General features: G+C 34.4%; 1 protein-coding gene across 2 annotated transcripts in view; it reads right to left on the bottom strand.

Moving 5' to 3' along the window:
- Window positions 1-22,304, bottom strand: part of ADAMTS19 (ADAM metallopeptidase with thrombospondin type 1 motif 19) — a 224,024-nt gene that overhangs the window by 138,956 nt on the left and 62,764 nt on the right. For both annotated transcript variants that reach the window (XM_044387367.3, XM_057307094.1), the window contains one exon: window positions 16,598-16,641. In XM_044387367.3, coding sequence (XP_044243302.1) covers window positions 16,598-16,641 — 44 coding nt within the window. The remainder of the gene's footprint in view (window positions 1-16,597; window positions 16,642-22,304) is intronic.

Here is a 22,304-nt window from a genome sequence, read left to right as displayed (position 1 = left end):
TGGAAGAGCCTGATGTGGGGCTCGATCCCATAACGCCGGGATCATGCCCTGAGCCGAAGGCAGATGCTTAACCGCTGTGCCACCCAGGCGCCCCAACGTATCTATATCTTAACAATACCACACTGTCTTGATTACTGAAGCTTTGTAGTAAGTGTTAAAATCAAATAGTATGATTTCTCCAAAACTATTTTTCTTTCCAAAATTGCTTTGGCTATTCAGTTATTTGCCTTTTCATATAAATTTTAGAATCATTTATATCTACAAAAAAAGAGCTCAAACTTTCATTCTGAGTTAAATCTATAGCTCAACCAGAGAAGAGTTGCATCTGTGCTATGCTGAATCTTCCAATCTGTGAATACCGTATGTCTCTCCATTTATTTAGATTTTCCTTTATTATTCTCACCAGCATTTTATAGTTCTTATCACACAGATTCTGCACATGTTTTGCTAACTTTATATGCAGATATTTCATTTTGCATCTATGACAAATTAGAGATATATTTATATTACATATGTACTTATATGTATATTGTATATATGTGTGTATGTATACACACACATATATTTAAAATTTCAGTTTTGGAATGTTCAATTCTAGTACATTAAAACCCATTGACCTTGTTGACTTTGTATTTTGTGATCCCATTAAGCTCACATATTAGCTTTAAGAGTTTTTTTCATGTACTCATTGCCATTTTCCACTATATTAAGAATCATGTTTTTGCAAAAAGGGACAGTTATATTTCTTACCTCAAATTATTTATGCTTTTCATTTATTTTCTTATCTTGTTCTACTCCTGGACTTCTATAGGAAGAATGCAGTAGACAACCCTGCCTCCTTCCAGACTAAGTGCAAAGGTATTCCTTCTTTCACCATTAAATGTGAGGTTAAGAGTCACATAGATAGTAGATATTCTTTATTAAGGCTGTTCCCTTCTATTCCTAATTTTCTGAGAGTTTTTATAATGAATAGATGATGAAATTTGTCACATGTTTTTCCTATATCAGTTGATATGATCATGTCTCTTCTTTAGATTTTAAATAAGTTTAATTACATGAATTGATTTTCAAATATTCAGTCAGTTTTCCTTTTCTGAGACAAGCCCTATTAGGTTCTGTTCTGTTACTCTTATATATTACTGGGTTAAATTTGTTAATATTTGTTATCTATGTTCATGAAGAATATTGGTCTATAGTTTCATGGGTACTTTTCTCCTCGAACTTCTTGGTTTGGTTTTTATATCAGGGTAGTGCTGACTTCATAAAATGAGTTGGGAAGTGTCCTCACCAGTCTGTTTCCTTAAAGAGATAATGTAGAAATGGTATTATCTTTTCTTTGAGAGAATTCACCAATGAAACTTTCTGGGCCTGAAGATTTCCTTCTTGGATGGTTTTAAACTACAAATTCAATTTCTTTAATATGTTTAAGATTATTCAGGCTATTTCAAATCGGGTAAGTTTTGTTAGTTGGTGATTCTCTATAAATTGGTCTATTTTATCTAAGTTGTCAAATTCACGTGCATAGATCTCTTTGTATTATTCCCTAATAATTTCTTTAAGGTCTGAGGAGTCTGTAGTAAGATATCCCCTTTTATTGCTGATGTTATTTTTCCTCTTTTTTATTTTCCTTTGTCAAACTTACTAGAGGTTTAGAATTTATTGACATTTTAAAAAAAACTAGGTTTGCTCTCATTAATTATCACTATTGTTTTTCTGTTTTCATTTGATTGATATATACTCTTTAGTATTTCCTGCCCTCCCCCCTTTTTTTTGAGAGAGACAAAGAGAGCAGGAGAACATGTGGGAGAAGGGGAGGAGGGAGAGGGGCAGAAGGAGAGGGAGAAGGAGAATCTCAAGCAGGCTCCATGCCCAGCATGGAGCCTCACTCCGGGCTTGATCTTATGGCCCTGAAATCATGACTTGAGATGAAATCAAGAGTCAGACACTTAACTGACTGATCTAACCAAGTGCCCCAGTATTTCCTACCTTTTGTTTGATATGAATGCGTTTTTGTTTTGTTTCTCATTTTCAGTTTATTTAGGTAGAAACTTAGTTGCTGATGAGACCTTTCCTCTTTTTAATTAAAGCACTTAATCTTATAAATTTCCCTCTAACATTGTTTTACCTGTATCCCGTAATTTATATGTTGTCTTTTCATGATTTATTTTTTCAGTTCAAAAGTCTATTTTTTTTTAATTTCCTCTTTGACCCATAAATTATAAATATTATTTTCCAAATATTTGGAGAACATTTTCTTATTTTCCTACAGTTCATTATTAGTTTAATTCCATTATGTTTGAGAATGGAATGCATATGATTTAATTCTTTCAGATTTGTAAGTTTTATGAGCTAGAAAATGTTCTCTCAGAAAATGTCACTTGAAAAGCACATGTGTTTTGTTATTTTGGGTAGAGCAGTGTGTCCATGTTAATAGTGCTGTTCAGTTCTTTTACATGCATGCTGATTTTCTGTTGATGATCAATTATAAAGAGAGGAGTGTCAACATCTCCAAATATAACTGCATTTGTTTATTTTTCCTTTTGGTTCCATTGGTTTTTCTTTCATGAATTTTAAAGCTCTCTTGGTCGGGGCTGAAACATTTAACATCATTATATCTTCTTGGTGAACTGACACTTTTATTATTATATAATGTCCCTCTTAGTTTTTAGTAATTTTCTTTGTTCTGAAATGTACTTTTTAGCCACTGGAGTGTTTTTAGAATTTTTTTTCATGGTATATATTTTTCATATTTTTACTCTTAACTTACAATATTACATTTGAAGTGAGTTTCTTGCAGACAGCAAAGAATCACATCTTTGTTTTTTTCAATCCAAACTGGTAATTTTTTTAAATGGTATGTTTAGACTATTTTTATTTACTCTAATTACCAATATGTACGTTGGGATTTAGGTCTGCCATTTTGTTATTTGTGTTTTATTGTTGATGTTGTCTGTGCCCTCTGCTTTCCTTTCTTCTGTTTCTCTTTCCTGCCTTGTTTTTGCTCTTTTGAACTAAAAGCTTTGATAAGAGGGAAGGTTTCAAATTTTTTACTATGTCAATTAAATTTATTTATTGTGTTTTCAGCTACATGTTTCTATATACTTGTTTAGTAGTTGTTTACTATACATTTTACATTATACATATTCAGCTTTCAAAGTTTACTTAAAACCAGTACTTTACCATGTCAAGTGAAATGTAGAAAGTTTAACATCATGTAGGTCCTTTTGCCCTCCTCCACATATGTTGGTGTTGTCTTGCATATTATATTTAAATCTATCAAAAATACCAACAAATGGGGCTATAATTTTGTTTTTAATTACCTAAGATATTTAAAATACTCAAGAGGAGAAAAAGTATAATATATTTACCAATTCTCCATTTCTTTAGTGCTTTCTTTATTCCTGATATTCCAGTTTCTATTAAATATAATTTGCCTTCCCAAAGAATTACTTACTTTGGCAATTCTTTTAAAGATACTCTTTTGGTTAAGGATTCTCTTAGTTTTCCTTCATTTGAGAATGCTCTTATTTCATCTTTATTTATGTTGACAATTCTTTCTTTCAGTGTTTTAAAAATGGTGTGCCACCCAATTGGCTTTCGTGGTTTGTCAAAACAAATCTGCTGTCATGAAAATCATTGTTCCCCTAAAACTAACAGGTTGTTTGTTGTGTCATTTTGTCTTTCTCTTTAGTTTTCACTGTTTGATTGTGATATCTCTGGCTGTGCATCTCTTCAGGTATTTCTTATTTGGAATTTACTTAGCCTCTTGAATCTGATGATTTAAATCTTTTGCCTAATTTGGGAAGTCTTCAGCTATATTTCTTCTCTTTCTGTCTCCTTCTGGGACCCATGATGATTACTTGTGATATTTCCCAAAGATCCCTAAAACTCTCTTCATATTTTTTTCCCAATCTTCTTTTCTCTCTGGTGTTCAGATTGGATAATTTCTTCTGATCTATCATTAAGTTCGTGAACTCTTTACTCTGTCATCTTGATTCTACTACTCGGTACATGCAGAGAAATTCTATTTTGGTTTTCCTTTTTATTTTTTAAGATTAATTAATTTATTTAAAAGATTTTATTTATTTATTTGAGAGAGCAAGAGAGATAGTGAGAGAGGGCATGAGCAGGGCGGGGAGAGGGAAAAGCAGACTCCCCATTGAGCCGGGAGCCTGACGTGGGGCTCAATCCCAGGACCCCAGGATCATGACCTGAGCTGAAAGCAGATGCCTAACCAACTGAGTCACCCAGGCATCCCATTGGTTATTCTTTTTAAATTCTAATATTTCCATTTTTTTGCTTATATATTCTATTTATTTCCTGAGACTTTCTATCCTTTCATTCATTTCAAAAATATGTACCCTTACCTTTCGGAATAGCTTTATAACAGGTATTTTAGTCTTCGTCATATAATTCCAAATTCCGCACCACCCTGGAATAGTATGTATTGAATGTCTTTTCTCATGAAAATGGAGATTTTCCTATTTCTTTATAGATGTTGTAATTTGGGGTTGTATCTTGGACATTTTAAATACTATAGTGTGAGATTCTCAATCTTATTTAAATCTTATGAAGAATGCTGATACTTTAAAATTTTTTAGAATAAAATCATAAAAGTTCCAAAATTCCAAAGCTCTATAGGCTTTGGTTCCATTGTCAAATTTCCATTGTCAATTTTCAAAGCCTTCTACATGCCTATCTTCTATGTTTGTCATCTAGTGACCAGGCTGGGAATTAGGTGGCTCAATAACTCATCTTGCAAAGAAATTTTTACGGTCCTGTGCACACATGCAAAGCTGAGGTGAGCAAAAGCAGTTGATAAGCAACTGTATGAGGTTACTTTCCCTCGCTCTTCCCTCTCCATTATCTCCTTTGTACCTTGTACGTTCTTATGGTTCTCATTTCAGTAATGCTGCCAGTCTGGGCTTTAGGTACCCCACTGTGTAGTGCACTTTTCATGACTGTGTCTGTGTCTAGGTTTGAGCAATAAAAGGGCTAAAACAAAAAGCCAAGGGGTTCACCCTTCCGTCTTAAAATAAAAGCTCTATAGACCAGAGAGGAAGATTCATGTCAGATTCTTATGACTCCTGTTACTGACACTGTTGCTATCCCCACCGCCACTATCATAGGATCGCTTGGTAGATAGGGAAGGAAAGAATGCAGACTTTTTTTCTTGAAGGGGGGGATCTTCCCCCACTTTCTCTAGAATTAGGAGACCCTCCAGGTCCTTGATGCAAACCAACGGGATTTCCTACCTGCTCTCGTGCTATACGTGCCCTAATGACCACTTCCAAGTTGGGGCTGTTTTGAGTCCAGGACAGTGAAAAAAATAAACTTACTGCTGGTTTGGTGGTACTTCAAATTCTTGCCTTGTTCTCAATCTGCACACTACTATTTACGTTTTAATATCCTCAAATCTTTTTTCCTTTTTCCCATATTTTATAGGTCATTCAATGAAAGAAGGGTAGAGTATGTTCACTTCAGCTTACCTTAAACTAAATACAGAAGTTTCTTCTCTGCCAAGAAAAAAAAAAAACCCAGTAAGAACTAGCATCGTGCAATTTAAAGAAAATTACCTATGGAATTGTATTATTTCTACAATGCAAATGAAGCATCTCAATAATCTCAATATTCTCTAGAGTCATTACCATTTCCAGCCACTTAAGAACCAGAATTGGAAAGACTATGGCACATGCAAAACAAGAGATTGCTGCATCATCAGATTTTTTTAGGTATTAAAGACACAAAGCGTTGTAATATCTGAAAAAGCATTTTCTTCTGTATGGGCTTACACAGTTGCTGCATTTTTTACCCTCTAACAATTTATAATATTCTATATATCATAATAGAATTGACCTACTCAAAAATTTCATTAAAATTATATAGATTGCATTGCTATTAGCACATACTAAAAATTAAACAAGGAGAAAAATGATTTATAAGCTTGATTTTCTTCAATCCTCTCACTGGAAGAATATAAATAAATGGTATAGAAAAATTCTAACCGAGATCAAGACAGAATCTTCTGATCATGAGATTTTTTAAATTTGATGACCCAATTAAAAAAAAAAATACTAAGGCTCTTGGATACTTCAGAGAGGTGTATCAATACATTTATGCTTGGAAGGCATGATGATATAAATGTGGGGAGAAAGGGTGGCTCAGAGTAAAGGAAGACCAACGGGAAATGCTTTTTAGTTACCTAAGCAAAAATAACAAAAGGAAAGCAAAAAAGGAAAAGATTTAAAAGAATGTGTAAATAGTTTCATTTTATTCACCACTCTCTCCAGCACCTAGCACCTAACATGCTTGTAGGCACAGAGCAGGTACTCCAAAATGCTGGGAAAAATTGGAAAAATGAAAAACAATAAAGAGAAGGAGAGAAAAATAAGTCAAAGAAGATCATCTGAAATGAAAGAACCCCCCAAAAAAAATTGAAGAAGGACATATAAAGAAGTACAGTTCCTATTATCTTCTAAATCAAATTTGAGGACTTTGAGAGATCACAATTTAAAACACAACAAAAATCGTCACCCTTTTTCCATCTGATAAATCTGACACTCAGACCATAATGCTCTGTGGTGTCTGGATGGAAGGAAAGCAAGGTTGAGAGAAATGGTACAAAACCAGCTTTTAACACATGTAGCAAATGCTCTTCTGCCGACTCTTAGTAAGTTTAATTGTTGTGATTGGGGGATTAAGTAATGAAATACCTAAATTACAGAAATAATTATTTTAGTTTAATATTTCTGAATTTAGTACTTTTAATGTATAATTTACAATTCTGAATAATATATAAAAGCATATCTGAAATATGCTCATTAATAATAGAATGACCATACAGTTAAATTGCCTGGGGTATTATCCTATTTTATGCTTTTGTCCAAACATTATTAAGCATTATGCCTCCTTTGACTTTTCAAAGTGTCTTAGTGTAAATTATAGGTTATATGATCACCTTATCAGTATATGAATGTCACTGGCCTTTGTGTTGCAAAGCAAGAGTGGCCTATTCTGGGCCCTTGGTTTTCTTATTTTCTTTGCCAGAAGCCCAAACTTTGGCGTATTTTCCTATATTCTGGGCTGGTGCCACCCAATTGACCCCTATTACACCCAGTTTTCCCCACCCCTTTCCACAGGGCGGGTGTTCAGACCCATTTCAATTTAGTATGCTTTTTGCTCATCACTGATGCAACAATGGGAAAAAAATATTAAATGTAGAGAAATTGCAAATGCTATAGGTTGTAGCAAATTCTTGCAAAATCCTCTTAAAATCCTTTCACTCTTCTGCTGTCTCATCAGGTATGGTAAGTGAAAATCTCTTTGAATGTATCCCTTAACTTCTATTTCTTAACACACATTTTCTTTTTTCTTACTCTGGTTTCAGAGGGCCATGAACTATACTTTCATCTAAGATGGCTTTATTTTCTTCCAGTATATAAACCCCCAATGTATAATGTATAATCATATGCAGACTTTGGTCCGACAGAGTTTTCTCTAACTGCATAGCAAATTACTATAAATGTAGCAGCTTCTGGGGCACCCGGGCGGCTCAGTAGCTCAGTTTTCTGCCTTCGGCTCAGGTCATGATCTTGGGGTCCTGGGATCAAGCCCTGCATTGGGCTCGCTGCTCAATGGGGACCCTGCTTCTCCCTCTCCTGCTCCCCCTGCTTGTGCTCTATTTCTTTTACTCTGTCAAATAAATAGAATCTTTAAAAAACATAGTGGCTCAAATAACACCCATTTATTACTATATAATCCTATAGGTCAAAAGTCTGGGATTGCTGATCCAGACTGAGTTTTCTGCTTAGGGTCTCACAGGGCCAAAATCAAGGTATCATCCAGGCTGGACTCTTATCTCACATCTGGAGAAATACCAGCTTCCATTTCATTTAGGTTGGTGGTACAATTCAGTCCCTTGCCTCTGCTTTAAAAGGTGAATGGAATTAGACCTCCAAATCTTAAGGTAAATGGAAGGAAGGAATATACTTACATCTGCAAAATCCCTTCATAGCAGTACCTGGATTAGTGTTTGAGCAACCAAGGGACAGGAATGTTAGCAATGTCATCTTTAGAATTCTGTCTACCACACAGAATATATTCCAATTGCATTTCTGGGAGTATCCACATTATTAAACATTGAGCAGCAATTTATAACAACATATGTCATACCAATATGATAAATTCTGGATATTTCAAACCTGGATCTAGTTTATCTAACATTATGCACAGTTAAGGTAATGCATGTGTTAATGGCTTTAATGATCTTTTTTTTACTAAAGCATATGTCCCACTAGGCTGAGTGATCAAGAGTTCCCATAGTCATCGTTGAATCTATCAGAGCCTTGGAATGGGACTTTGAAGATGATGAATATCCAAACAGTGTATCTGAATTCTCTTGAAGACTTAGTAATGTAATTAGTACATTACATTGGTAACGTAATTCACTTAGAAAGTAAGATTTGTATAGGAAAAACGGTAACTTCATTCTTTGCCGAGTCTAAAAGAATACAAATTTCAAAATCCTGAATATGAAAATAGCATGATTTTTTGGTAATAGAAATACAGTTCTAACCAAAAGGGCATTAAAATAGAGTTGACCTTAGTAATTTTTCCATATTTCCAGTCTCTAAAATTCTCTGTGCTTTAGGTGCCATCATGCAAAAGAAAATGGACAACAGCTAATGAAAATTAAGCTACTTAAAAAAACTGGCTTGACCTCTTCTCACCCAATAAAAATGATTACTTCTGCTGAAATGTGGTTTGGAGAATGTACTGGTGTTTGGAGAGGGAAGTGTCTGGAGATTCTCACATGTACAGTGTCAACATAAAAGGGTTATTTAAGTATGTTTTAGTCTCTGAATATGTTTCTTCTTGGCAGTTGCTTTCTAGGTGGTCTCTATGCCTGTTTGACAATTTGCAAGTGCATAAAATCAGAATTATTCAGAAGTGTGCAGAAGAAAGTTTATTAATAATACAGAAGCATCCAAGTCTTAGCAACAGAATGCAGAGAGGATCAAAGGGTCTCAGAATGGAAAATCTGGTGGTAAAGGATGCAGAGCCTCTCTCCTGAACAAGAACTAGAAAAACATTCACAGCCAAACACTCATACGGACCAACGTGTACTTTTGCCAGGTCTGCATATTTACCCATTTTCTATACTTTAAAGTATAGAAACCTCCTCAGGAGGTTTCACAAAACACACACACGCTAACAATCACTGACTTCTCACCATCGATTATCAATCATTCTCACGTTATAGCAGAATTTCCCCAAGACTGTTCTGCAAAATCCTGGGCTTCTACAAACTCTTTTCTAAAACCTTTACGAGAGGTCCACAAGGTCAAAACCATCAACATTTGCACTGATGGGGCGAAAACCATGGTAGGCACAATGGCCTAGCACAAATGAAGGAAGTGACACCAAACTTGACTGTTTTTTCACTGACACTTGCTCCCAGGGGGAAAAATGACAATTTCCCTTTAAAACGTCCTAGCTGAAGCAGTACAAGGTATTAATTTTACTAATTAAAATCTGCATCCCTGAGTACACACACCTCTTAATAGTTCATAACAAAAAAGAAGTATGATAAAGCATTTCTGTTGCAGACTAAAAATATGATGTTGTCTCTAGGAACAGGTCTGTGAGATGGTTTGAGTTAGGAGCTGAACTAACTTTGCTTTTCACTGAGCACCATTTTTACTTGAAAGAATATCTAACAGACAAACACTGGTTATTCAGACTTGCGAATTGGGCTGACATTCACCCCAAAATGAACAGAATGCAACCTGTCACTCTAAGGAATGAACAGGTGGTACGTGTAGATATACATAGTGAGTATATTACCTATTGTTATATATGTAATAGGTAACACATATAACTGACAGTGTGTGTGTATTTATCCATATATATATATATATGCCAGTGACAAAAATTCAAACTTTCAAGGGAAATTAGAATACTGGAAAACTTTTTTTTAACTTTTTAAAAAAAAAATTTTATGCAGGTTTTATTTATTTATTTGAAAGAGAGAGAAAGAGAGCATATGAGCAGGCGGAAGGGGCAGAGGGAGAGGCAGACTCCCCGCTGACCAGGGAGCCAGACCTGGGGCTCGATCCCAGCACCCTGGGATCGTGACCTGAGCCGAAGGCAGACACTTAACTGACTGAGCCACCCAGGTGCCCCAAACTTTTTAAAAAAATAATCTCTATGCCTAACGTGGGGCTTAATCCCACAAGCCCCGAGATTAAGAGTCACATGCTCTACCGACTCAGCCAGCCAGGCGCCCCAAATATCGGAAACATTTCATCTGCCAATACGAGCTTGGCAGCTTTCCAACACTTAAAAACTTTTGTTGATGAGATTGAGGGTGATATAGACAAATACGATTTTTTAATATATATTGCATGGTGAAATGTGTCAACATTTAGAAGATCTGTCCAACTCAGTGAAATAATATTTTCCAATTGACCAATGAATGATGCTAAAAAGCCAAGTATTCATCCATTTTCAAACTGCCTGTCTTTGTGAGGTCATTCTTTTCCTCAAACACTTCAATCAAAATAACAATAGCAACACCTTACATGCAAAAGCACATAGAAGATCCCTGCTGTCTTCGACAAGCCCGATATAAAGACGCTTACAAAACTATAAAAGCCATGTCTTCTCAGCACTTTTTGTTTTGAATAATGTAGTGAATTTTTATAAAGAGTATGCTCTTTATGCTAACCTTTGATGAGTTTATTACTAGTCATTTTAAATGACTTAAAATATTTTTGAGAATTTCTCAGCTTTAATTTCTAACGTGGTGACAACTGACAAATAGTAGTGACATAAAAAAAGCCCTTTGGGATCTTCACAAATTCTCAGCAGCATAAAACAATGCTAAGAACAAAAAGTTTGAGAATAACTGGTTTATAGTCTTCACACAATTTAAGTACCTACAAAGAAGCTTCTAAAAATTTTTTTAAACTTGTGGGAGTCATCATAACTATTAACACCAACTCTCCAAATGTCTAAGACATTCACAGCAAATGTGAATGTTGACAAAGTGAATTAATGGTGTGGCCAAACGAAGCTACTGTATGTAAAAAATAACTATATGACAATGCTTTTAAAAGTTTTAAAGCATTTAAAAGGACTTCCATTTCTAGCAGCAAGACAATTCTGTTTGCAACCTATACATATAAATGCTGAATTAAAAATAACAAAAATCCCCTAAATTCAAGGGTGAGTGTATAAATAAGGGAAATGCTCCTGCAGGTCTAAAGAAAAGAAAGGAAATGGCACTAATGTGCTAGCTGTCTCTGGGCGTTAGCCAAACTCAAATCCAAAGGTGTTCAGCTTAAGTCATGACACTGAGACTAAAAGAGACTGCTCAAGGTAAGACCTCGGAACTGAAACGTCTACATAAAGTTATCCCTATATAAAGTGAGAAGGAGGGGATACCATTTTCCTTTCCCTCAACATAATGAAAGAGTAGTTTAGGAAAACAACTGCTCCCTGGCAAAAAGTAGTGGCATAAAATCTTGTCTACTTTGACCTAGACTCTGTTTTTAAAAAAGGCCTCCCCTGAGAATATTCATAGTTGGCATATCTAATTTACATTACCTGAATGGTCCAAGGAATTCTAACCCCAGAAATTAACTTAAATACTCCTAGGGTATATGTTAATAATTTTTTTTCACAGATGCCCCTGTGAATAAAAATTATATTTTGAGAAAGGTACCTCTTTTTCAGGCCATACGGATTCCCACAGATAAAAGAAATTAAGTAATAAGAACTCAAATACAAAATTATATGACTGAGTGACGAGTCACGAAAAACAAGATTCAACAAAATGAGCAAATAGGACTAGAACCACAAGAACGTCAATAACAGAATTGTTCATTAAGTGAAGTTTCAAAAGTATACTTCTAATGATTTAGACCTAAAAGAAGAGACTGAACACGTAAGGAGGGCTCAGCATATTATTATCAAAATGCCATAGCAGAGAAAGAAAAAACCAAATGGGGTGTTTAGAAATGAAAGAGCTATTGAAATAAAAAAAAAATCCTTGAAAGCCGAACATATGAAATTATTAAGAAATATATGAAGAGGGGCGCCTGGCTGGCTCAGTAAGTTGAGTGTCCAACTCTTGGTTTTGGCTCTGGTAATGCTCTTAGGGTCATGAGTTCAAGCCCATGCTGGACTCCACGCTCAGTGGGAAGTCTAGTTGAGATTCTCTCCCTCTCCCCCTCCTTCTGCCCTCCTCCCCTGTGTGCTCTATCTCTAAAATAAATAAATCTTTCTTTTAAAAAAAGAAATGTATGAAGAAAATAGACAATTGGTATAACTGAGAAACACATGAAAAATTTACCTGGAACACAGCTCAGAAAGACAAAATGGGTATGAAGACAGAAGAGATACATGGAAATCAGAACAAGAAGTTGAAATGAGAATTTATTAGGATTTCTAGAAAGAATGGGAGACTTTTGTTCTGATTTTAAAAAGTGCACTTGGTAATATCAGACTTCTTAAAAAATCACTCTCATTGGCAGAAATCTCCTTTTAATCTGAACGTATATCTTTCTTACTACTAATGGGGTTGTCATCCCTTTACCTACCTTCCTTCCTTCCTTCCTTCCTTCCTTCCTTCCTTCCCGTCTTCCCTTCCCTTCCTCCTCCCTCCCACTCTCTCTTTCTTTCTTTCTCTTTTAATTTACCCTTGATGTATTCTGTTCTAAAAATGGCTATTAGAGTCTTTGGTTCTATTTGGTATACCTATTTCTTGTTTGTTTCTTATTCACTGATTTATAGATGTTGTTTTTTATATTCTGGGTTCTAATAATTATTGGTGATGTATGTTGCAAATACATGACTAATTCCAAGATTCCCATTATTTCACATTGTGATTTGCCTTCAAATCGATGATATCTTACAATTAAGAATTTACTGAATTTTTTTTTTCCTCTTCAGTGGTACATTATATAATGGTAAGTCTTAAAATCAATGATAATAAAGGCACCATAAAATCCATGAAATAGAGTTATCTTCTACCTCAGAGAAGCCTAATTTCCCCCAGTGTTAGTATGATATCTTTTGATACACAGAAATTTCAAATGTAAATATAGTTGAATTTATCAAGCATTTCCTTTATAATTAGCATTTCTGTATCATTTAAAAAATTTGTCTCTATCTCAAAAGTATAAAATTAATTTTCTACATTTTCTCTTCTAATTTTTTATAAATTTGAACTATGTGATTCATTTTAACTTGTCTCCTTGTAAATAAACATCTTAACATCATGTGTTCTGCTCTCACAGCGTTCTGCTTTATTTGTCAATTTCACAAACACGTGCAGTGGCCTTGTCCTATTTATCACATACCGTACTTGATATGTGATAGAGTGGATTCCCCTTCCATATTCTTCCTTCACTAGTGTCTTGGCAACTCTTAGGTCTAAGCTCTGCCATAACATTTAGAATCAGCCTGTCAATTTTCCTCCAAAACTCCCTTTAGAATTTTTATGGGAATACATTCTATCACTAGGTCAATTTGAGGGAAATGGCCATTTGGTTCACCTTTAGTCTTTCAGACTGTAAGTATAGTTTATATCTTCATTGAGTTATGCCTTCTTGATTGAATTATAAAACAGCTCAATAATTTCCTCCATATGTCAATGAATTTTGTTATTAGATGTAGTCCAAAGAATTTTATTTTTTCCATATATTTAATAGAATTTTTGAATTAAATGTTTCACTGCCAAATGCTGGTATATAAAATGCAAGTAGTTACTGACTATTGCTTGGATATCTAACCATCTCACTCTCCTGTTAATTTTAATATTTTAATTCCATAGTCTCTTGGTTTTTTTTAAATGGAGACAATCATAACATCCACTTCATTTTAAGGCCTAAAATTTCAAATGCACTGTTGAATAGAAACAGTGATAATAAAAACCTCTCTTTGTTCCTGATTTTGAAAGGAATGCTTTTAATGCTTCACTGTTTTTCAAAAGGTATTTATGCATTTTGTGTAAATATCTTTGAGTTAATAAAGTTTCTACTTTGTTCTCTTTTGCCAAGAGTCTTTACCATGAACGTGTTTTGAGTTGTATGAAGAACTTTTTTTTATCCATTGTGATGATCATATGGTTTTTATCTTTAATTGTATTACATAGTTACATTTTAAGATTTTCTAATGTTAAACTACCACTGTATTTTTAGAATAAATCTCAAATAAAATAACCCTACTTGGTTGTTTAAAAAAACCTTGTGAGATGATATCTGCTAATATTTGGTTTAGAATTCTTTCATTTCTTTCCTGAGTGAGAAAACCTTATTGTTTTTCTTTCTTACACTGTCCTCTTTAGGATTTGGTAAGAAATTTATGTGGTTTTAATTCACCTTTTTCTATTCTTTAAAATAGCATATATAATATTGGAATGGTCTGTTCTTTGCAATTTTAGTAAAAATCATCTGTAAAATCCTCAGCACTTGGTATTTTCTTGGAAAGATTTTGAAGAATTGATTACATTTCTTTCACTGTTCATAGATGAAAGAAACCATCTCTTTTGTTTTGTGATACTAGAGATTGGGAGCTGTTGACATGACTTGCAAGCCACATAGGTTTATTTAACTTTGGGAAAAATTCATTGAGGAGTTTACCTGCTTCCTCTTAATAACAGCAGAAATTATTAATATTGCCTCTTATAAATGACTATATGAGTAACAGGGAAAATCTATGTCTTATGCTGCAAGTTACAGAAATAAAAGCTTTAAATTGGTTTAAATAATAGAGATATTTATTTGCTCACACATTTGGAAGCCAAGAGGCTAGCCTGGGTCCCTGGATGTAGGATGCAGTGATTTGACAATGCCGTCAAGGAGACTCCAAGAATCTAAGCACGCAGAAATAAGGAGAGATCTCAAGAAGGGCACTGGACTTTCCAAATCCTATGTTACAATATTTAAAACCAGTTTCTACCAAGCTCTTAATGGACAGGTTGAATAGAGAGAAGGACTGATTATACCGCTTTCCTGACAAACTCTGATTGTCCAAACACATCAAGGTATTTCATTATTCAAATGTGCTTTAAACCAGAAAATACGTTTCATAGATAATATATATCATGAATATGTATGCTATTTTCAAATAGCAGATTTAGCAAGCTGTGCAACACAGTCATAATCAAAAGGAAATTGGTTTGCCTCATGTTAGCACTTGCCTCCTGAGGCTATGCGCCCATGCTGGAAAGAGGTGACTAGCATGCAGGATCAGGGGAGATACTGCCCCAGCTGCTGATTTCTCTCAGGTACTGGAGTGAGGCAAGAAATGGCTTGCGTATGTGAAAGAAGGCTTTGGAGGCAATACAGTTGTTTAAGTGGAGGAAAAGGTAATTGTCTTGATACAGGCTTCATCCACAATTCAAAGCTTCTGTGGTTCGGTTGATTAAACCTATATATCAAGATTTAATTTCTAGATATTCAGACAAGAAGAGGAAAAAAAAAAAAAACAAACTCAGGAAGCAGGTGAGTTAATGGTAGAAAGATCATCCCTAAATCAAGTCAGCTTTTCCTTGGGTGTCCAGATCTTCTTATGCACAGCCCCTCGTGAATCAAACATTCCTCTGATTCCATCATTAACTGCTTAACACTATTATAACTATTTTCCACTTACTATCTCAGATTTTTAGCATGCAAAGTTGATGAGAAGATGATGGAACATGTTAGAAATGATTTTTGCTTAAATACCTGTACGCCTTTATTCTGCTTTTGCCCTTTTTAGGTTGTTCATCTTACAAAGAACATAAGACACATCAAAGATGGTTAAGTTAAAATACATCCTACCCTACAGCAATAGACCCCACATGATATGTCAAAACCAGACCATGACTCTTAACTATACCTTACCAATAATGCCTTATTATATACAGCTACATGACTTAAAACTAATATATGTATATAGTAATATAATTAATATATGGTTATATATATGGATAAGTAAATTATATAGATACATAATTTATGTTAGCATGTATGTAGCCATTGTCTCAAAATTAAGAGCTGTAGTTTCATGGATTCCACTGGCTTATTCCATATTTTAGGAATTTTAGATATCGAGGACAAAATACAGAAAATTTATTACTTTATGTACAGAAAATCCGCATTCACTGGGGAAATGAGATGGAGTTTCTTTGACACAGTCTGCAAAGAACTTCAAACATACATAACTCAAAAAGAATAAAACTCATTAGCCTGAAAAAGGTCAATCATATTGACATTAATACATTTTTCCTTGTCTTAGCAATTATAATAGAATTTTGCTGAACCCATGTGTACATCTCTGTGATGATAAGAAAAAAGACCTCCTGATATTAAAGCATTGTTTAAAATTTTTCTCCAGTATATAGTGTATTTATGTCTTTAGGCTGTTTCATTAATAACTGAAGCGTTGACCAATGATTAAACACATAGGTTGGAAATACATACCTCCGACATTCTAAAAACATTCCATTAAAACCAGCGCTCTCAAAGAATTTCCTATACTTAAACAAATGATGTGTTAAAGGTGTCCAGAACTCCTCAAAAGAGTAGAAAATTCTAGGTGCACTTACCAACAGTATCACATGGTTCATCTTTGTGAACACAGAAATCTTTCCTAGAAAGGAAACAGAAAATGGAAGTAAAAATAAACTTTTCCACAGTCAAGAGAGATTGTGTCTCACGTTGATAGTTACATGAACAACTGAACCATATACATTACCTCCAAGAATTTAATAGAACTGAAAATAAGATCAAATTTTAATGCTGAGAAAATGTGAGAATTATTAAATTTTTAATGACACATTTTTCCTGATACACTCCTGAAGCATGTTGTCCTATTTCATCCAAAATATTTCAAAAATAAAATCCTATCTTGTTTTGAATTTTACAGGATTTCATTTTTTTATTACAAAAAATAGTATCTGGTATTGGGACATGGCTATTTGACAAATAATGTAAGATCTCTGCTTCACAAGCACAAAAATAATTTCCAGATAGAAGATTCAAATGTATGGGGTGCCTGGGTGGCACAGCGGTTAAGCGTCTGCCTTCGGCTCAGGGCGTGATCCCGGCGTTATGGGATCGAGCCCCACATCAGGCTCTTCCTCTATGAGCCTGCTTCTTCCTCTCCCACTCCCCCTGCTTGTGTTCCCTCTCTCGCTGGCTGTCTCTATCTCTGTCGAATAAATAAATAAATAAATCTTTAAAAAAAAAAAAAAAAAAAAGATTCAAATGTAAAAAATACAGTTTAAAACAGCAAAATATTTTATATTGTAACATTGGCAAAATTTTTAAAAGACTGATAGTCATCATTTTAAAAAGAGCATGAGGAAATTAGTATTTTTACCCAGGGAGGATCTAACCATGAAGAATATTCTACAATTTGCTTTTTTAATATTGTACCTTGAAGAGCATTCCCTAAGAAGTTATGAGCTTCAGAGGCAAACTCTATGAAAGCACTAATTTTATCTACCTTTTGAATTTTACTAGCTATGTGACCTTAGGCAATTTACTTAACCGCTTTGTGCCTCTGTCATCTCTACAAAAAAGAGGGGGTAATAATGACACCTACCTACCATGTAGGCTTATAGTGCAAGTTAGGTGATTTAACACATATAAAACATACATACATACATTTATTTAGTTAAGAGAGAGCACAGGCAGGGGGAAGGGCAGAGGGAGAGGGACAAGCAGACAGACTCCAAGCTGAGCAGGGAGCCAAACATGGGGCTCGATCCCAGGACCCTGATCATCACCTGAGCCAAAGTCAGATACTTAACTGACTGAGCCACTCAGGGACCCCCACATATAGAACCTTTAATGTGAGTTTAGTGAATGTGTTGGATAAATTAATACACAGAACACTTTAAAGCAATGCCAGGCACCTAGTAAGCTCTCCAAAACTAGTTGTTGATGTTTTTGTTGTCTTTTGCTGTTCTTGCTGTTATTTTTGTACTATAATTTAAGCAATTTCCTAGTGATGAGCAAAGATGTTTAGATCCTACAAAATTTTTACTATTAGAAACAATACAATAATTAGTCTTTGTGTATGTGAGGGAGAAATTAAAAAAAATTTTTTTTGTTGTTTATTCCTCTGTTATAGGCATCTGAATGCCATTTCTAAACGAAAAACGATGAAAATTAACTGCAACACTATCAATTTCACCAATGACATCTACTTTGATGATTACAATGGTTAGTTTTCAATTCACATTTTGCTCGGCTCATCAGCAGCCTCTGTGATTTAATATCTGTGCATAGTTTTGTATATGTTCCATGCATATTTAAAATGCAAAGAAATAAAAAACCCAACTCTTAAATATAGAGACCTGGTGGATGCCAGAGGGCACTAGGTGGGGGGGATGGGTGAAAAAGGTGAAGGGGATTAAGAGTACATGTATGCTGATGAACAGTGAGTTAGGTATAGAAATGCTGAATCCCTATATTGTACACCTGAAACTAATGTAACACTGTATGTTAACTATCTTGGAATTAAAATTGAAAAAATGTATATTCTCAAATTGTTTGGAGCAAAGCTATATATGTTCATTAGATCTAGCTATATAACCAACTCTGATATAAAATTGCTTAGAGAATGAGAAATTCTGAATTTATTTTTAAATCTGTTAACTGAAAAAGAGGTGTTAAAATTTCATTGTGGTTATATACTTGTTGTTGCCTTCTGATTCTGCTAATTTTTCCTTTATGTTGACACTAAGTTATATCTCTGAATTTTTATAATTTATTTTGAATTAGTTTTTACTGTTATATAGAAACCGTATGTACCCTAATGTTTTCTGTGTTAAAGTGTATTATGTCTGATATTAACAAATACTAATATATCAGTAATACATTGAGATTTGCTTGGTATATCTTTTTTTTCCTTTGTTCTACTTTCAGCTTTCATTTTTTCTAAGTCTCTTATAAATAGCGTATGGTTAAAATTATAAAACTTATTTATAAAATACAGACATGCATTTAATATTTCATTGTGGATATATTTGGGTTTCTGTATTATTTGTGAATTCCATTTCCCAGGTTATACTTTTGTTCTTTTCTTCTTTGTTTTTCTCTTCCTTCCTATCTAGTTTTATTTTCCTTCTTTTTTTCTTTTTTCTTTTTTTTTTGCCACTGCTTGAAAAGTAAGGTTAGATTGTGTTTAATTTATGGTGACTTCCACATTTAAATTACATTATATAAGTTTCCTATTGCTGCTGTAATAAATTCCATAAATACAGTGATTTAACATAAATGTATTATCTTACAGTTTCAAAATCAGAAGTCTGGAGTTCACTGGACTAAAACCAAGGTATCAGCAGTATTGGATTCCTTCCAGAAGCTCTAGGTGAGAATCCATTTCCTTGCCTTTCCCGGCTTCTAGATGTTGCCTGTATTTCTTGACTCACAGTTCCCTTCCATCCTCAAAGCTGACAATGGTATCACTGGCTCAGTCCCTGCTTCCATCATCACATCTCCTCCTCTGACTCTCTTGCCTCCCTCTTTTCCTATCACCTGTGATTACACTAGGCCCCCCCTAGATAATCCCAATCTCAAAATCTGAAACATAATCACATCCACAAAGACCCTTTTGCCCATGTAAGATAACACAGTCACAGGGCCTATGGATTAGAACAGGGACATTACTCTGCCTGCAATGTTCATTTGAAATGTCTAAAGTTAAAAATTATCTTCAGGCTCCTCCTGCAGAAAGGACATCAAATGTTTTTAATCCAAACCCTCCCTTCAATCTTTCATGTTATTTTTATTTGACATTATAATTCTATCTCAATTTTTCAAATCTCAATTGAGATTTTCTAAACCATTATTAGATTTGCCCATGTGTTTAGCGATATACTTTCTCAGTAATATCTTGGATCCGTACTTTCAAGAGAGCTTGTTATTCTTTAAGTACATCCTTCAGGATCTTCTTCAGGGAGGATCTATGAATAAAAAACTGTTCCAGGGGCGCCTGGGTGGCACAGCGGTTAAGCGTCTGCCTTCAGCTCAGGGCGTGATCCCAGCATTATGGGATCGAGCCCCACATCAGGCTCCTCCGCTATGAGCCTGCTTCTTCCTTTCCCACTCCCCCTGCTTGTGTTCCCTCTCTCGCTGGTTATCTCTATCTCTGTTGAATAAATAAATAAAATCTTAAAAAAAAAAAAAAAACTGTTCCAGAGTTTGTTGCCCATATATTTATTCATAACGGAACAGTAGCCAAGTATAGAATTTTAGGTTAACTTTACTGCCCTCAGCACATAACAAATGTTATTTCATTTCTTTCTAGCATTCATAAATACAGAAGTCAGTATGTGTGTGTGTGTGTGTGTATATATATATATATATATAAATATATATACACACAAATTGGTATATATATATGAAAGAAGAGCAAGTTGACCACCAACTTGTGTGTGTGTGTGTGTGTGTATATATATATATGCATATATGTGTATATATGTATATATGAATTTGGTTTCTGGTTAATTTTTCATTGAGAAATAAATTACATATAACATGGCTTTTGGTTAATTTTAAGATTTCTTTTTGTCTTTGTAGTTCTGCAGTCCCACACCAGATGTGTCTAGGTACTGATTTTGTTTTTATTTATCTTCTTTGGTACTTGGTATTTTATCTAATTTGAAGAACCTATGAACACATACAAATTCTTACCATTATCTATTTAGCCTATTCTTCTCATACTCTATTGTGCGAGAACTCCTTTAGGTGTATTTTTGATCTTCTTATTCTGATGTCTGTAACTCTAAAGCACTCTTGTAATTCTATCTCTTAACCACTCTATGCAGCCTTCTGGCCGGATTCCTCAGATCTCTGATCCAATCCACTAGTGCTCTCTTCAGCTGCATCTAATCTACTCTTCAACTCAGAAATTGAGATTTTAAGTATAAATACATTCCTTTTATAAGAGTTTTATTTTCAATTTTCAAATTAACTTTTTTCCCCAAAAATATCTTATTCTTATATTTCTTTTTTTTTTTTTTTTTTGGTGTGATTGTTCAATCATGTAAATAAGCTTCTTTTTTTCTTTTCTTTTCTTTTTTAATAATCCCAGCTTTTTAAATCATTCTTTACTGGAACTCCTGGCTCTTACAATGGAAGATGCTGTCATTTTGTGTTTTGAAATTCTCTTGTGAACTCATTTAGTTGTATTTTATTTGCAGTTGTCTTGTGTGGTGTAAATCAAGAGAGGGCCCCTTCAGAGTAGTTTTGCCTAGGCTTTCAACAAGTGTTTCAATGTTCAAATCATATTTGTGGTAACAAATACCCAGACGAGCTGTTTTTTTCCTAACTTAGGGTCATGGCTGAAACAGAACGCTTCTTGTTGACAACCTGTGCTTGTTTGCTGAGCTTCTACCAGATCCCACTTTTATCAAGGGTATAGTTATCTAAGGGTTCTGGCTATATGCAATCATTTCAGCACCACTTCCTCACTTTGCAAAGCCTCCAAGTTTTTTCTTTACATGTTAAAGCCAAGAGCCCAGATTTTTAAGTACAACAAACTCCTCTCAGGGCAGCTACCACTTTACCTCAGAAGCTCTGCACTCCTTTCTTCCTTCCTTCCTTCCTTCCTTCCTTCCTTCCTTCCTTTCCTTCCTTCCCTCCCTCCCTCCTTCCTTCTTCCCTTTCCCTTTCCCTTTCTCCTTCCCTTCCCCTTCCCTTTACTCATCTGTGCACATAAAAGGATTTTTATTATATTTTTTCTACAATTCTAAGATGTCTCTAATGGGAACACTTTATGATTATCTAGTCAGTCAGGTTATCACATAATTAAAGGAAGTGGGTACAATTTGTAACATACCATATAGTAATTAAGTATAGAGAAATACATATCTATTGTTAACATTAGATCTTAATGTACATAGAATCAAACCATTATAGGCCTTATTCTATTATGACACTTCATATTATGCAGCTCCTTTTACCAAACTGTTAAAAGGACTGTGTAACTGCCTCAGTGAGATGGTTACATTGACTTCAACTAGTATTTACCTTTTTTTTTCAAGGATATCTTCCCACAAGTAAGCATTGTTAATTATGAATTATTGTAAAAAATAGTGATCCCTACAATATTGCCATTTCCTTTCCACAAGGTTGGAGCAGAAAGAAAAAGTTTGAGTGGGCAGCCATGGATATGAATGGATGACAGAATGATGTAACTTAATATCAACAATTAATCATTATAACTTTTTACTATTCCTTCTGGCAAATATCTGACAGACATGATTTCTAGAAAATAGATATAGAATCGATCCTTGATTA

The sequence above is a fragment of the Ursus arctos genome, unplaced genomic scaffold, assembly GCF_023065955.2.
Source record: "Ursus arctos isolate Adak ecotype North America unplaced genomic scaffold, UrsArc2.0 scaffold_5, whole genome shotgun sequence".
Classification (NCBI taxonomy): domain Eukaryota; kingdom Metazoa; phylum Chordata; class Mammalia; order Carnivora; family Ursidae; genus Ursus; species Ursus arctos.
The sequence above is the reverse complement of the archived record's forward strand: the minus strand, read 5'-3'. Positions and strand labels throughout refer to the sequence as shown.